This window comes from Podarcis tiliguerta (genome assembly GCF_965153285.1).
Source record: "Podarcis tiliguerta genome assembly, chromosome: 1".
In the NCBI taxonomy this organism is placed as follows: Eukaryota; Metazoa; Chordata; class Lepidosauria; order Squamata; family Lacertidae; genus Podarcis; species Podarcis tiliguerta.
Window position 1 is genome coordinate 131,604,773 of NC_139534.1, and position 16,311 is coordinate 131,621,083.

The window sequence follows — 16,311 nt, forward strand, 5'->3', positions numbered from 1 at the left end:
ACATTGCACATACCGTATTTTTCGCTCTATAGGACGCACCTGACCGCAGGACGCACCTTGTTTTAGAAGAGGAGAACAAGGGGGAAAAAATCTCCCCCTCTCTCCGCAGCACCCCTTCAGCGAAGCGGCAGGAGAAACAGAGCCCCTTCCATTTCTCCTCCCGCTTAGCTGAAGGGGCGCTGCGCCTTAACTGAAGGGGCACCTACCCTTCAGTGAAAGGAACCTGAAGCCTCCGGAGCGCAACGGGAGCTCCTGCCGTGCTCCGGAGGCTTCAGGCGGCTATCTGGAGAGTGAGAGGGGTCGATGCACACCGACCCCTCTCGCTCTCCAGGATTCAGCGAAAGCAACGCGAAGCCTCCGGAGCGCGGTGGGCGTGCTCCCACTGCGCTTTGGAGGCTTCGCGTTGCTCCATAAGACGCAGACACATTTCCCCTTAATTTTTGGAGGGGAAAATGTGTGTCTTATAGAGTGAAAAATACGGTACTTTGGTAAACCAAGAAATCTTTACTAAAAAATAGGATGGGGCATTCATAGAGGAGGAGACGCGGCCAGGAATCCCCCCAATCGCGCGGGGCTGGGGCCGTGAAGCCCGCAACCCCACCTCCTCTGAAGTGCGGAAGTGGCTTTGCGTGGCGAGTTCCTGCCCCCCCCCAGTGGAAATAACGACACAGGTGTCGCACTGCTTGCCCTTTCCGCACAGCTGAGACTAATCTTTAACCAAATGTTCTTTGCGATTCCCCTGCATGTTAGGCTTGCTATTCCCCGGGAGCTGGGCTTGCAGTTCTGTAAATGTTGGGCTTGCTGTCCTTTCCTCTTTATTCCCCAGCACTCGCTGATGTGTCTGTCTTGCTGCGATGGCTTAAGCGGCGCTGTTTGTCTGCATTACTAACTGTGACGTGCTGTTTTGCAACAGGCTGTGTGTGAAGTGTGTCCTCCTTGCCTTCTCTCCCTAGGCCTTGCTTCCGGAGCAGAGATCGGTTCACGCAGATACGTACAGAAGGATCGGTCACCTCTGACTTCCCTTGGCTGCTAAATCCACCTCATTCCTTACTCACAAATACTGGCATAAGCGGAGAAAACCAGGGATCAGATTGCTTTTTCTTCTTTCTTTTGCTTTGTTTTTTTTTAAAAAAACAAGTTATTTTAATTTAAAACCTCTCCAGTATTATGTTTTCTTCTCCCTTATTTATTTTTTCCTCATAATCTATTTTTGTTTCTTTTTGTGCGTGGGGGAGGGAAAAGAGAATCACACGTCGTTGTCTATTTTTTTTCCTTAAATTTCTTATGAATCAACTTTTTTTAATTTATTTATGTTATTTAAAAATTGCTTATCCAGGGGAGTTTGGAAAGAGAAAGGTTATTTTTTTGCCCTCAAATTTTATGCTGTAACTATTTTTTGAACGAAAAGGTACAAATTTTTTATATATTGGATTTGGAGGAGAAAATTTGGGTTATTTATACAAGGTTTTGTACAAGATGTATCAATACTTTTTAAGCGGGGAAAGAGCTACACTTTTTTATTTTAATTGGACAAATAAAATACACATTTTAAATATGTGTGTGTCTTCTTCTCTTACTAAACCATGGGGGGGGGCAGGTGTGGGGAACCTCCAGTCCAGGGTCTCAATCTGGCCCTCCAGCATAGCTGTCAACTTTCCCCTTTTCTTGCGAGGAATCCTATTCGGAATAAGGGAATTTCCCTTTTAAAAAAGGGGAAAGTTGACAGCTACGCCCTCCAGGCCCTTGGAATTCTCCTCAGGCCTCCATTTCCAAAATATGATAAAAAACAAATAAAATACAACTTACATGGAGCAACAGTGTTTTGTGTTGTGTAGGCTCCTGTGATGTAAATCAGCCTGCTCCCTAACATCACTGGTTTGCTCCTTTCTATATACAGTGGTACCTTGGTTCTCAAACTTACTCCGTTCCGGAAGTCTGTTCCAAAACCAAAGCGTTCCAAAACCAAGGTACGCTTTCGCATAGAAAGTAATGCACAATGGATTAGTCCGTTACAGACTTTTAAAAGCAACCCCTAAAGCAGCAATTTAACATGAATTTTACTATCTTACCGGTAATTGTATTTTTGTGCAAATGGCTTTAGATACCTGTTAGCTCCTTTGTTGGCCAACAATTACTTTGATAAAATACATACAGTGGTGCCCCGCAAGACGAATGCCTCGCAAGATGGAAAACCCGCTAGACGAAAGGGTTTTCCGTTTTGAAGGTGCTTCGCAGGACGAATTTGCTATGGGCTTGCTTTGTCTTGCGATTCCTGGGGGGTTTTTTTCGCTCCCCACCCCCTTTTTCTAAGGCACTAAGCTGCTAATAGCCTTTTAGCAGCTAATCCGCTAATCCCTTAAGCCTTTAATAGCCGCTAATAGCCGCTAAACCGCTAATAGCGCTAATCCGCTAATGGGCTTGCTTCGCAAGACGAAAAAACCGCTAGACGAAGAGACTCACGGAACGGATTCTTTTCGTCTTGCGAGGCACCACTGTAGTTTGTTATGTGCAAATGGCTTTAGATACCTATTAGGTCCTTGGCTGGCCAACAAAGGAAGAATGGCAAGCTAAGCTTATGGACTATGCGGAACTGGCTAAACTGACAGAGAGGATACATGAGAGAGACAACACTGATTTCATAAAAGAGTGGGAACCATTTATAAACTATATACTTCGAGTTGAATGTGCTTCAGGTTGAGTGCTTTTGGGTTGTGCTCTGTGGCAACCTGGAAGTAACGGAGTGCGTTACTTCCAGGTTTCACCGCTCGCGCATGCGCAGACGCTCAAAATGATGTCATGCGCAGAAGCGGCAAAACGCAACCCGCGCAGACGTGCCATCGAGTCTTCCATTCCGTTCAGAATGCGAACGGGGCTCCGGAACAGATCCCGTTCGCATCCCAAGGTACCACTGTATAAAGATTTTGACTTATTGGCAGATTTTGACTAAACTTTCACAACTGTATAAGAGGCAAAATCAGCAGGGTACAGAATTTGTTTAATGAATCAATATGGAAATACGGGGGAAGCCAAAGAGGGAGGAGGGGAGAAATATGGATATATAAATTATTTAATTAAGATTTATGGAAAAATTGTTGTTATAATTTGAAAATTCAATAAAAAAATTATAAAAATAAATATACATATATACCTATTAGGTCCATAAATGACCATATAGCATATATTCAACACAAAAAATGGGGACAATTTGTTGTTGACAAAGCTGGACATAGAGAGGGCCCCATTACCTTCAGTAGCTGAGGGCCGCATGAAATTTAAATCCGGCCCTGCTCAAATGGACAGACCAAGTTCAGATATCCGTGACTTATGAGGAAACGGATCTTGGGGTCGCGGTGGGGGATAACTCAGTGGAAACATCAGCCCCACCTGCTTCAGCTGTGAAAGGCAAATCCCTGAATGGGGTAACTGTGCCCCTGAAGAGCCAGGTGCGCAGCCTGGGAGTCATTTCGGAGTCACAGCTGTCCATGGAGGCTCAGGTCAATTCTGTGTCCAGGGCAGCTGTCTACCAGCTCCATCTGGTACCCAGGATGAGACCCTATCTGCCTGCGGACTGTCTCGCCAGAGTGGTGCATGCTCTGGTTATCTCCCGCTTGGACTACTGCAATGCGCTCTATGTGGGGCTACCTTTGAAGGTGACTCGGAAACTACAACTAATCTAGAATGCGGCAGCTAGACTGGGGACTGGGAGTGGCCTCCAAGACCATATAACACCGGTCTTGAAAGACCTACATTGGCCCCCAGTACGTTTCCGAGCACAATTCAAATTGTTGGTGCTGACCTTTAAAGCCCTAAATGGCCTCGGCCCAGTAGACCTGAAGGAGTGTCTCCACCCCCATCGTTCTGCCGGACGCTGAGGTCCAGCACCGAGGGCCTTCTGGCGGTTCCCTCATTGCGAGAAGCCAAGTTACAGGGAACCAGGCAGAGGGCCTTCTCGGTAGTGGCGCCCTCCCTGTGGAACGCCCTCCCAGCAGGTGTCAAAGAGAAAAATAACTACCAAACTTTTAGAAGACATCTAAAAGCAGCCCTGTTTAGGGAAGCTTTTAATGTTCAATAGGTTATTGTATTTTGGTGTTTTGTTGGAAGCCACCCAATGTAGCTGGGGGGACCCAGCTAGATGGGCGGGGTATAAATTATTATTATTATTATTATTATTATTATTATTATTATTATTATTATTATCCCACACCAGGGATTGTAGAAGCATAGAATTGAGGGAACCCGACGGTCATCTAGTCCAATCCCGTGCAAGGCAGGACTCTCAACCGAAGCAACTGCCTTTATTGTAGCGCCGCCTTGCTGGAAGTGCTGTGGCTCAGTGGTAAGAGCATCTGCTTTGCGTGCAGAAGGGCCCAGGATCAATCCCTGGCAGGAACTGGAAACTCCCAGTTTCTGGAACCCTGGAGAGTCGCTGCCGGTCAGTGTAGGGAGTACTGAGTTAGATGGAGCAGTGCTCTGGCTCTGTATAAAGGCAGCTTCCTCTGTCCTTATGGTGCAGCCACACCTGGAATACCGCATGCTGTTCTGATCACCTCAAAAAGGACATTATAGCTCTAGGGAATGTACAGGAGAGAGCAGCTGAAATCATAGAATTGGAAGACGGACACCCAAATGTCATCGAGTCCAACCCTCAGCAGTGCAAGAATCACAGCTAAATAATCCCTTGACAAGCGGCCATCCAACCTCTGATTAGAAGCCTCCCATGAAGGGTGATGGGACACCAACAACAGCATGATAGAGGTTAATAATAATAATAATAATAATAATAATAATTTATACCCCGCCCTCCACGGCCAGAGCTGGGCTCAGGGCTGCTAACAGCAATAAAATCACAGTAAAAACATAATAGGGGGAAAAGAGGGTGGGACAAATTTAAAATACAGATTAAAATGCAATTTAAAATGCAGCCTTATTTTAAAAGTAGCCGATAGATCAAGACCATAAGGGGAGGGAAACATAAGGGTCAGACTGAGTCCAAACCAAAGGCCAGGCGGAACAGCTCTGTCTTGCAGGCCCTGCGGAAAGATGTCAAGTCCCGCAGGGCCCTAGTCTCTTGTAACAGAGCATTCCACCAAGTCGGGGCCAGTACTGAAAAGGCCCTGGCCCTAGTTGAGACCAATCTCACCACCTTGTGACTTGGGACCTCCAAAATGTTGTCATTTGTGGACCTTAAGGTCCTCTGTGGGGCATACCAGGAGAGGCGGTCCTGTAGGTACGTGGGTCCTAGGCCGCATTGGGCTTTAAAAGTTAAAACCAGCACCTTAAACCTGACCCTGTACTCCACTGGGAGCCAGCGCAGTTGGTAAAGCACTGGATGAATGTGCTCCCATGGCAAGGACCCTGAAAGGAGCCTCGCCATGGCATTCTGCATCCGCTGGAGTTTCTGGGTCAGCTTCATAGGCAGCCCCACGTAGAACAAATTACAATAATCAAGCCTGGAGGTGACCCTAGCATGGATCACTGTGTCCAGAATTATGCATGGTGTAGTTGTTGTTGTTTAGTCGTTTAATCATGTCCGCCTCTTCGTGACCCCATGGACCAGAGCACACCAGACACTCCTGTCTTCCACTGCCTCCCGCAGTTTGGTCAAACTCATGCTGGTAGCTTCAAGAACACTGTCCCACCATCTCGTCCTCTGTCGTCCCCTTCTCCTTGTGCCCTCCATCTTTCCCAACATCAGGGTCTTTCCCAGGGAGTCTTCTCTTCTCATGAGGTGGCCAAAGTCTTGGAGCCTCAGCTTCAGGATCTGTCCTTCCAGTGAGCACTCAGGGCTGATTTACTTCAGCATGGATAGGTTTGATCTTCTTGCAGTCCATGGGACTCTCAAGAGTCTCCTCCAGCACCAGAATTCGAATTCACCTGGAGCAGGAACCGGCAAGCCACTCCAGTATCCCTGCCAAGTAAACTCCATGGACAAAGACAACAGGCATATGAAAATACTTACTGTAACTAAATGACCAGTCACATTGCAAGACCTCAGTTCTGCCCCCCCCCATGCCTGTCCGCCCCCTAAATTCTGGCTACACCCATGGAATGGGGTTTTAACTTGCGTGGGTGTTGTTTATTTGGGGGGGATGTTTTAAATTGTTCTTTTCCTTGTTATTTGTTTTGCAACACAAGAAAATCTTTAAAACTAATTTTGAAAAAGACCAGTTAATTGCCCTGCAGCCTAGCAGGACTGAGTCTTCATAAAGTGCCCTTATGTTCCATTTTAGGGTGGACAAGAGCATCTGCTCAAAACCATGGAAAAGCGCATGATGGATGTTGAACAGCAGCTGAGGGTGGTGAAGAGGCTGCTCCAAGACAAAGTCAATCAGCTGAAAGAACAGGTGAGCCTTTGCCCTCGATCTGGAGCAGCTAACCTGTGGTTGCAGGATTCTAATTCCCATCATCCCTGACCACTGGTCATGCTGGCTTCTGGGGCAAAAGGTTCCCACTCCTGTTTCAGGCATCGAGCGATGGTTCCTCAACAGCTCAGGGAATCGCCAATATGTGGGATAAATATCAGCTGCAAATAACCAGCATGCTTAGTTCTAGTAAACGCATGAAGGGGTTAAGACCATAGAGTAAGCCATCCTCCCAGACTTTGCTAGATCACCCGCCACCCCTCACTTTGGGAGAAAAATTTGGCAAAACTGGGTGAATTGTCTGGGCTGATTGATCTAAGCCCAGACCATGTGGCTTTACCAAGTCTTCTTTGCGTTTCTATACAAATAATTTAGAAACATTTATCAATTTTGAAACTAAGTTTTGCTGCCTGTGTTGTCTTGCTGCTGTATGGAAAAGCATATGAATCTGACCTTTGAAGAGTTAGTAAGTAAAGCATTTTTAACTTACCAAACAGGTGGTCTCTTTCAATGCTAAGGGAAGAAAGGGGAACTTTGGAAAGAAACCTAGAAGGGGATATTGTAAAGGCTAACAACTTACCGTATATTTGCATACTTTTCTTTGCTTGCCTCTCATCAAGAGAGTATTTGTCCCAAACCTGGATCTAGAAATGTGAGGAATTTCCCTTTTCTTCTTTTAAGCCAATTACAACCAAACATTTAAAAAGCACACAACATGAATATTTCGGGTTGAGTTGGGATGAGCACCTGGGGTGGTGGGGTCAGGGCAGAGCGTTACAGAACACAGATCTTGTTTTTGCACCCCTGGGGAGCAAGCCCACATTTGCTGCCTGTGTTTTCCAGCTTGCCAAGAACACGAAAGCCGACGAGATGGTGAAGGACCTCTTTGTGGAGAACGCACAGCTCCTGAAGGCCCTGGAGATGACCGAGCGGAGGCAGAAGACCGTGGAGAAGAAGAACTACTTGCTGGAAGAAAAGATTGCCAACCTTGGCAGGATCGTCAAGAACCTGACCTCGCCCACCTTGGGCTCCGCGGCTCAGTTGGGGTCTTAGCAAAGCCATACCTGTCTCTGCACAGCTGGGGACGCACTTTACTTAAAGCTGCCTTTCCAATGATGCCTTTTTAACATTAGTGACAACGCCTGCCCTTTGGGCTGTTCCTTCTCTGTCCCAAAGAAACCCTGATTCTGTTCTCGGGGGCACATTATCCCCACACGCGTTGTGGCGCAATGTTGCTCTGCCAGCCCTAGAAGGTGGACAGACCGAGGCTGATCTTCTCATCAGGGGGTTCAGGAAAAGCCAGAGCTCTTGGAGCTTCTCGTTTCCTGATCTGGTGGGGCAGCGGAGGTGAGAAAACACATGGGACGCGGACAGAGCAGAGAGGACCAGCTGAGGACAAGGGAGATTTGAACCTCAGGCTCTTGGGGATTAAGGGGAGGTCTGGAGATGGATCTCTTCAGGGAATCTCAGGGCTAGGATCCAAACGTGGACCTCAGGGCGCCCGGTAGCCCACAAGCATCACTGCTCAAAGTTGCTCAGGCAGGTGAACCAAGCCTGGAGAACGTTCAATCAAGGGTGGGGAGCCACAGGCCCATCCTTGCACCCCATCCTTGCCTCTCTAGATGCCCCTCCGGCCACATCCCCTCCCCAGCCCTGCTCCACACACCAATGGTCTGATTCAGTATAAGGCTGTGAGGTGCCTGTGTGCATCTCAGAGCGAGAGAGAGAGAATATATCTGGCTTTCATGTGCCTGGAATGAACCTACAGTTGTTGTTGTTGTTTAGTCGTGTCCGACTCTTCGTGACCCCCTGGACCAGACCACACCAGGCACTCCTGTCTTCCACTGCCTCCCGCAGTTTGGTCAAACTCATGCTGGTAGCTTCCAGAACACTGTCCCACCATCTCGTCCTCTGTCGTCCCCTTCTCCTTGTGCCCTCCATCTTTCCCAACATCAGGGTCTTTTCCAGGGAGTCTTCTCTTCTCATGAGGTGGCCAAAGTCTTGGAGCCTCAGCTTCAGGATCTGTCCTTCCAGTGAGCACTCAGGGCTGATTTCCTTCCTTGTTTATTCATTTAGTCATGTCCAACTCTTTGTGACCCCATGGACCAGAGCACGCCAGGCCCAGTGACCACTCAGGGCTGATTTCCTTCAGAATGGAGAGGTTGGATCTTCTTGCAGTCCATGGGACTCTCAAGAGTCTCCTCCAGCACCATAATTCAAAAGCATCAAATCTTTGGCGATCAGCCTTCTTTATGGTCCAGCTCTCACTTCAATACATCACTACTGGGAGTACCTACTTTACATAAGTGTAATGGCTGCATCCAATGCTCTCCCCGCTTTTTTGCCTCTAGGGACTGTCCAAATCGCCCTGCAACCTTTGGGTTGAAAAAGGTTCCCCAGCCTTGCCTTTTGGGATTAAGGGGAGCCTACAGGTGGATCTCTTTGCCTCAGACCACCTCCCCAACCCCAAAGTCAGTGTGGCAGAAAGAGGAGAAGCACATCTTGGGTTTGTGGGGTGGTTGTATGGGCGAGGGGAGATGGTTGCCCACCACAAACGGAAGCCAAGCAGAGGTCCTAAGGCCCTCCTTTCTGCAGGTGGCGCCCACAGAATTCTGCAAACTGTTCGGGAGGGGGGCGTAATTGATTTGCAGATTGGAAGGGGCATCACTGGGTGGTCAAGGCACTTGGTGCATGCAGCCAGTTCCTGCCTCATAGAATCATAGAAGAGTTGGACGAGACCACAGGGGCCATCGAGTCCAACCCCCTGCCAAGCAGGAAACACCATCAGAGCACTCCTGACATATGGTTGTCAAGCCTCTGCTTAAAGACCTCCAAAGAAGGAGACTCCACCACACTCCTTGGCAGCAAATTCCACTGTCAAACAGCTCTTACTGTCAGCAAGTTCTTCCTAATGTTTAGGTGGAATCTTCTTTCTTGTAGTTTGGATCCATTGCTCCGTGTCCGCTTCTCTGGAGCAGCAGAAAACAACCTTTCTCCCTCCACTATGTGACATCCTTTTATATATTTGAACATGGCTATCATATCACCCCTTAACCTCCTCTTCTCCAGGCTAAACATGCCCAGCTCCCTTAGCTGTTCCTCATAAGGCATCGTTTCCAGGCCTTTGACCATTTTGGTTGCCCTCCTCTGGACACGTTCCAGTTTGTCAGTGTCCTTCTTGAACTGTGGTGCCCAGAACTGGACACAGTACTCCAGGTGAGGTCTGACCAGAGCAGAATACAGTGGCACTATTACTTCCCTTGATCTAGATGCTATACTCCTATTGATGCAGCCCAGAATTGCATTGGCTTTTTTAGCTGCCGCGTCACACTGTTGGCTCATGTCAACCTCAAGAATCTCAGGGAGCCATAGTCTGTATATGGCAGTATCATATCAAATGGCCACTCATGAACAGCAGTAGCTCCCCCTTCACAAATAAAGGCTTTATTGAGCCTGTCTGGTTTTTAAGGCATATCTGACCATTTTTATTCATCTGCCCCCAAGTGAATTGCGCTCCTTGCATTCCAGGGGTCTGGACTAAATGATTCTCAAGGTTCCCTTCCAACTCTTCAATTCTGGGAATACCAAAATTCTCAATAACCTGAATTCCAGTTAATGTGGTCCGAGTGTTTTAAATGTGTGGTGCGCACCCTGGAGGGCACATTCTCAGCCTTGCTTTCAGTTCCTGCCGTTCTCCATGGGTTTCTTTTGCAACATGCCATTGACGCAAAAATAGCGCATTCGTAGTGGATTAACATTGGACCACCCACGCTTCCTTCTGTGTTATTATTTTGCAGTGTTTCCTCAGTGTTTTATTGCTGTCTGGAGGGACACTCTAAAAAGCTAGAGGACTGGAGATAAATAAATATGCCTACCTCCAAAACTTCTGCAGGCACAAACAAGATTGAAAGCGGGGTTGTGTCTAACCACCCCACTAGGCATCATATGGGCAAATAAAAATTATGCCTGCATTCCGGGTAGTTCCTGAGAGTCACAGCTGATCATTGTAGGCCAGGCTAAACGGTCCCATGACTCCGTTGGACACCATCAGTCCTGTGGGTTTTCTGGGAAATTTTCCATGCATATTAAGGGTCAGTTGCATCTGAAAGTTTTCTGGTGACCTAAGTGATCTCACTCAGCCGGTTCATTTCACGCATTTTATTTTACGAACAAAGCGGACAACTTCGTAAAACGCCAAGTTTGCCCGATACTTCTTTGCAGCTGGCGCCTGGTCGTCATTACTGCCAAAGGTAGGGCAATTTTCCGTGGGAAAACAGAGCTCTATGAGAAGCCTTTCCGCCCTCAGGTTGCAAAGAGTCGTTGGCCACCCTGCCGTGGACTGCAGCTTAGAGACAATGAAACTTGAACATGCCTTAACTTGTGCATTTAGCTGTGGCCTCACCTCTGCCGTGTCAACGCCAGAGGGGAATGCTCAGGGAACAGCACACGGATCCTATAGCCATGTAGCTTTGCGTGAGTCCTTTCTTCTGGCTTTACGTGAGCACCAAACCCTCTACTGAGTTGCTGCTAGGAAAACCCATCGCCAGCCAGCCAGAGCAGGGAGCCCTCTGCCCCATGTCCAAGGCTTGTTAGTCTAATACAGTGGTACCTTGCAAGACGAATGTCTCGGAAGACGAAAAACTCGCAAGACGAAAGAGTTTTTCGTTTTCTGAGTTGCTTCGCAAGACAGATTTCCCTATGGGCTTGCTTCGCAAGACGAAACGTCTTGCACCTTTTTTTTAAAACCGCCAATGCATTCCTATAATACACAGTGGTGCTTCGCAAGACAAAAAAACTCGCATAACGAAAAAACTCGCAGAACGAATTAATTCCGTCTTGTGAGGCACCACTGTACTGCACAAGGCAGCTCCACGTATTCCTTCTATACCCTGGAGGATGTGAGTGCTGAAACCCACCAGTTGCCTTAATACAGAGACCAGGCACCAGTTGAGATTCCTACATTGCAGAGGGTTGAATGAGCTGATTCTTGGGGTCCCTCCACAATTCTGTTATTCCTCTTCCTGCAATTGAGCTGGTTGATTCCCCTAACCTGTTTAGAGGGGCGAGTCCCACACACTTCTTGGGGATGCCAGTTTTAGGGGAATCAAGCCATTCACCATCTATGGTTCTTTATTCCCAAACTCTAGGGGCCTGAGAAACAGCCTCGTGGTGAAAAAATGCTCCATAGAGGCTCAGCAAAGTCCTAGCCCGAGTCTCTTTTGAAAGCACTGCAAACCTAGTTTTCGTTCACATGGACTATCTTGGGTAGGGTTACCTCTGTGTATTTGGGCTATGCTGGGGCTAATTTTAATGGTAACTCTCATGCATGTTTGTTGCCTTGTTATCTCATCCTGAGCCCTTTGGGCTGGCAATAAATACAAATCAATAAAATAAAATGAGGCAAGTGTTTTTCATTTTTTGAAAGTGCAGATTCTTTCAGTTTTCAGGCCCAGCTGCATAGCATTCCATAAAAGTTTGCAAAATGTGTAAAACACCTTGAGCCTTTAACAAACGAACAAAAAAAAGTTCAAAATAACAAAAGCAAAAACCATTTTGCAAAGAAGTGTTGCTGTTTGTAAAACTGCTCGTGCGAACGTGATCAAAGAAAGAGGAAGGGGGTCCCAGCCTCTGGCTCAGGGCTATTTCTCAGTCTGAGACTTCCTCTGAGCAAACTTGAAAGCCTCTTTATCACCGTCAGAGCAAGGACGGTCCATCAGTTGCCCCAGTGCTCCAGCATATGATGGTATAGCTCCTGCTCAGGGAGGCAGGGGGATGTCCCAGAGTTGCATTCCTCCAAACCCCCTTGTTATAAGAAAGAACTGCTCCTTTTCCCTAATGGGGTGTCCAAGAGCCCGTATAGAGTCCTCCTGTAGGTTCTCTATCAGTAGGAGAAAATAACAGAGACCAACCAGAGAATGTTGAGAAGCAAAGCAGCTAGTAAGCCTGATCTTTATTAAACTGTTGCAACAGGGTGCTCACTCACCACACGCAGGAGGGAGGGGGAACCCAGAACAATGGTGTGCAAGCCCTTATATAGACATTTGAAAATTGCCACCCTGTAGCTCAAGACCACCCCCCCAAAACCTCATACATACATCACAGAAGGAGGTGCGTCTACAGCAGAAATCCTGCCTGACACAATACTTGATAATGGTCGCTGATTGCATTACCTGGGCAGCCCGGCCATCCTTTCGTGATAGTTAATAGTTTAGTTCCTGAATCCAGGTCACAGGCTCACCCTGTTCATACACAAATACCCCCTTAAGACAGGATTTGTGAGCAAAGAGACAATGGAGACAGTGGCGGAGCTTCAAGCTCCGGTGGGGGGGAGGGGCGGAGAGCAGGTGGGGGCGTGGCTGGCACGCATCCTGGGGGCGTGGCATGCTGTGCATCTTGGGGGCGTGGCACGCAGCACGTGGCATGTGTCCTGGAGGTGTGGCGCGCCACCTGCAGGGGTGTGGCACCCAGTGGGGGGGCAGCCATGATGGCACCCCACCGGGGATCGTGCTGCCGGGGGTGTTACGCTGCCCCCCGCACCCCTGTTCCTCCGCCAGTGAATGGGGAGGCTTTTCCCATTTCCTTCCTCACTGCAGAGAATTATTTGAGGTCACTGGAGGAGTCAAAATGGCTTCAGGATTGCTCTCCTGTGCTATTTCAGACATGTGGTTTACATACTGTTGTATGTATTTTGCCTTGTACATTTATGAACATATGATTTATATATACTGTGGTACCTCTGGTTGCGAACGGGATCCGTTCCAGAGCCCTGTTCACAACCTGAAGAGAACGCAACCCGCGTCTGCGCATGCGCGGGTCACGATTCACCGCTTCTGCGCATGATGTCATTTTGTGCGAGCAGCGAAACCCGGAAGCATAGCTGTCAACTTTTCCCTTTTCTTGCGAGGAATCCTATTCAGAATATGGGAATTTCCCTTAAAAAAAGGAAAACGTTGACAGCTATGCCCGGAAGTAACCCTTTCCGGTACTTCCGGGTCGCAACCTGAAAAGACGTAACCTGAAGCTAACATAACAAGAGGTATGACTGTATGAGATACAGTGGTGCCTCGCAAGATGAAAAGAATCCGTTCCGGGAGTCTCTTCGTCTAGCGGTTTTTTCGTCTTGCAAAGCAACCCTATTAGCAGATTAGCGGATTAGCGCTATTAGTGGTTTAGCGGCTATTAGCGGCTATTAAAGGCTTAAGGGATTAGCGGATTAGCTGCTAAAAGGCTATTAGCAGCTAAGTGCCTTAGAAAAAGGGGTGAGGAGCGAAAAAAAATCGCAAGAATCGCAAGACATTTTCGTCTTGCGAAGCAAGCCCATAGAGAAATTCGTCCTGCGAAGCGCATTGAAAAACGGAAAACCCTTTCGTCTAGCGGGTTTTCTGTCTTGCGAGGCATTCGTCTTGCGGGGCACCACTGTACATATATCTCAGAGACCTTAAAATTCCTACAACACCTTCCACTCCATCACTGCCAGTGCAGAGAAAAAGAATCACATTGTGCTCAGAGACATGAAAAGCCTCCAAAAGAGAGAGGCTGTGTCTTTCTTTCTTGCCCAGGCTACACTGCAGGTGCTACTCAGAGGTGCAGTCCCACCACTGCTCAGCACGGGAGCTTTGGCCTGCTCTGTCTCCAGCCTGGGCCGGTCCGCCCCTCCTTAGGCAACCTGGTAGCCCCTGGCTCCCCAGAGAGCCCCCATGTTGATGCTGACCTTGGCGAGGACACCTGCTCCACGTAGCCCACCGCAGCCTAGAACTCCTGGACTCAAGCGATCCTCCAGCCTCAGCCTCCCAAGGAGCTGGGATCACAGGCAGGAGCCACCATGCCCGGCTGGCGCTCTGCAGCTGAATAGCGGGATTACAAAGCCCAGATTGCCCATCAGCCAGGAGATGGCAGCAGAAGAACGCAACGCTGTACTAAATTGATATTCGCATTATTTACAGTGCCAAGAAAAATAGCAACGACGGTCTAGTGCAAGCCAGTGCTCTAAGGGGAAGGAGGGTAGCTCAGAGGCAAAGCTCTGGCTTTGAATGCAGAAGGTCCGGGTTCAATCCTCATCATCTCCAAGTAGCAGCTGCAGCCTTCACCTGACTTTTTCCCAGGTCCATGTGAATCTCCACCAGGGCAATTGTCTTGCTTGTGTCGTGTTGCATCGTGGGAAGCGGACCCTCTGCGGCTCGTGCCTTGGGAATCGAAGGCCAGACTTCCTGGCTTCAGAGATAGCAAAGGACGGGGATCATAGCTGTCAACTTTTCCCTTTTCTTGTGAGGAATCCTATTCGGAATAAGGGAATTTCCTTTAAAAAAAGGGAAACGTTGACCGCTATGACAGGGATGGATAACGGACCTGCAGTAAGGAAGAACGCAAAATGGATAGTTAGCTGCCTCTCTGGAGGTGCGTCGTCTTCTGACAAACTGGAACGTGTCCAGAGGAGGGCAACCAAAATGGTCAAAAGCCTGAAAACGATGCCTTATGAGGAACGGCTAAGGGAGCTGGGCATGTTTAGCCTGGAGAAGAGGAGGTTAAGGGGGGATATGATAGCCATGTTCAAATATATAAAAGGATGTCACATAGAGGAGGGAGAAAGGTTGTTTTCTGCTGCTCCAGAGAAGCGGACACGGAGCAATGGATCCAAACTACAAGAAAGAAGATTCCACCTAAACATTAGGAAGAACTTCCTGACAGTAAGAGCTGTTCAACAGTGGAATTTGCTGCCAAGGAGTGTGGTGGAGTCTCCTTCTTTGGAGGTCTTTAAGCAGAGGCTTGACAACCATATGTCAGGAGTGCTCTGGTGGTGTTTCCTGCTTGGCAGGGGGTTGGACTCGATGGCCCTTGTGGTCTCTTCCAACTCTATGATTCTCCAAGGCAAGCTGGTGTGCATTATAACCTGTTTGTGTATTTAAAAAAACAACCTTTTGTGTTTTCTTGTAGCGTTCTACAGAATGTTTTTCTTGATTTTTGCTGTCTTTGTTGTTTATTCGTTTAGTCGTGTCCGCCTCTTCGTGACCCCCTGGACCAGAGCACACCAGACCCTCCTGTCTCCCACTGCCTCCCGCAGTTTGGTCAAACTCATGTTTGTAGCTTCGAGAACACTGTCCAACCATCTCGTCCTCCATCATCCCCTTCTCCTTGTGCCCTCCATCTTTCCCAACATCAGGGTCTTTTCCAGGGAGTCTTCTCTTCTCAGGAGGTGGCCAAAGTCTTGGAGCCTCAGCTTCAGGATCTGTCCTTCCAGTGAGCACTCAGGGCTGATTTCCTTCAGGATGGATAGGTTTGATCTTCTTGCAGTCCATGGGACTCTCAAGACTCTCCTCCAGCACCATAATTCAAAAGCATCCATTCTTTGGCAATCAGCCTTCTTTATGGTCCAGCTCTTACTTCCATACATCACTAATGGGAAAACCATGGCTTTTTCCATACGGACCTTTTTTGGCAAGGTGATGTCTCTACTTTTTAAGATGCTGTCTAGGTTTGTCATTGCTTTCCTCCCAAGGAGCAGGGGTCTTTTCATTTCGTGACTGCTGTCACCATCTGCAGTGATCATGGAGCCCAAGAAAGTAAAATCTCTCACTGCCTCCATTTCTTCCCCTTCTATTTGCCAGGAGGTGATGGGACCAGTGGCCATGATCTTTGTTTTTTTGATGTTGAGCTTCAGACCATATCTTGCGCTCTCCTCTTTCACCCTCATTAAAAGGTTCTTTAATTCCTCCTCACTTTCCGCCATCAAGGTTGTGTCATCTGCATATCTGAGGTTGTTGATATTTCTTCCAGCAATCTTAATTCCGGCTAGGGATTCATCCAGCCCAGCCTTTCGCATGATGAATTCTGCATAGAAGTTAAATAAACAGGGGGACAATATACAGCCTTGTCGTACTCCTTATTATATCAGTATTATTAATATAATATTATTATTATTATATTACGGTACATATAATAGTACAGTACAGTC

General features: G+C 48.0%; 1 protein-coding gene across 17 annotated transcripts in view; it reads left to right on the plus strand.

Annotated features, from left to right (window-relative positions):
* Window positions 1-8,123, plus strand: part of NIN (ninein) — a 124,420-nt gene extending 116,297 nt beyond the window's left edge. For 12 of the 17 annotated variants that reach the window (XR_014509407.1, XR_014509408.1, XR_014509409.1 and 9 more), the window contains 2 exons: window positions 6,231-6,344; window positions 7,206-8,123. Coding sequence is in view for 10 of the 17 variants with exons in the window: in XM_083433082.1 (XP_083289208.1) it covers window positions 6,231-6,344; window positions 7,206-7,415 (324 nt within the window). In the remaining 7 variants the exon portion in view is untranslated. Of the gene's footprint in view, window positions 1-953; window positions 1,556-6,230; window positions 6,345-7,205 lie in introns of those variants that run through there. The other 5 variants (XR_014509412.1, XR_014509413.1, XM_083433089.1 and 2 more) reach the window with 1 other exon arrangement.
* The last annotated feature ends 8,188 nt before the right edge of the window (window positions 8,124-16,311 follow it).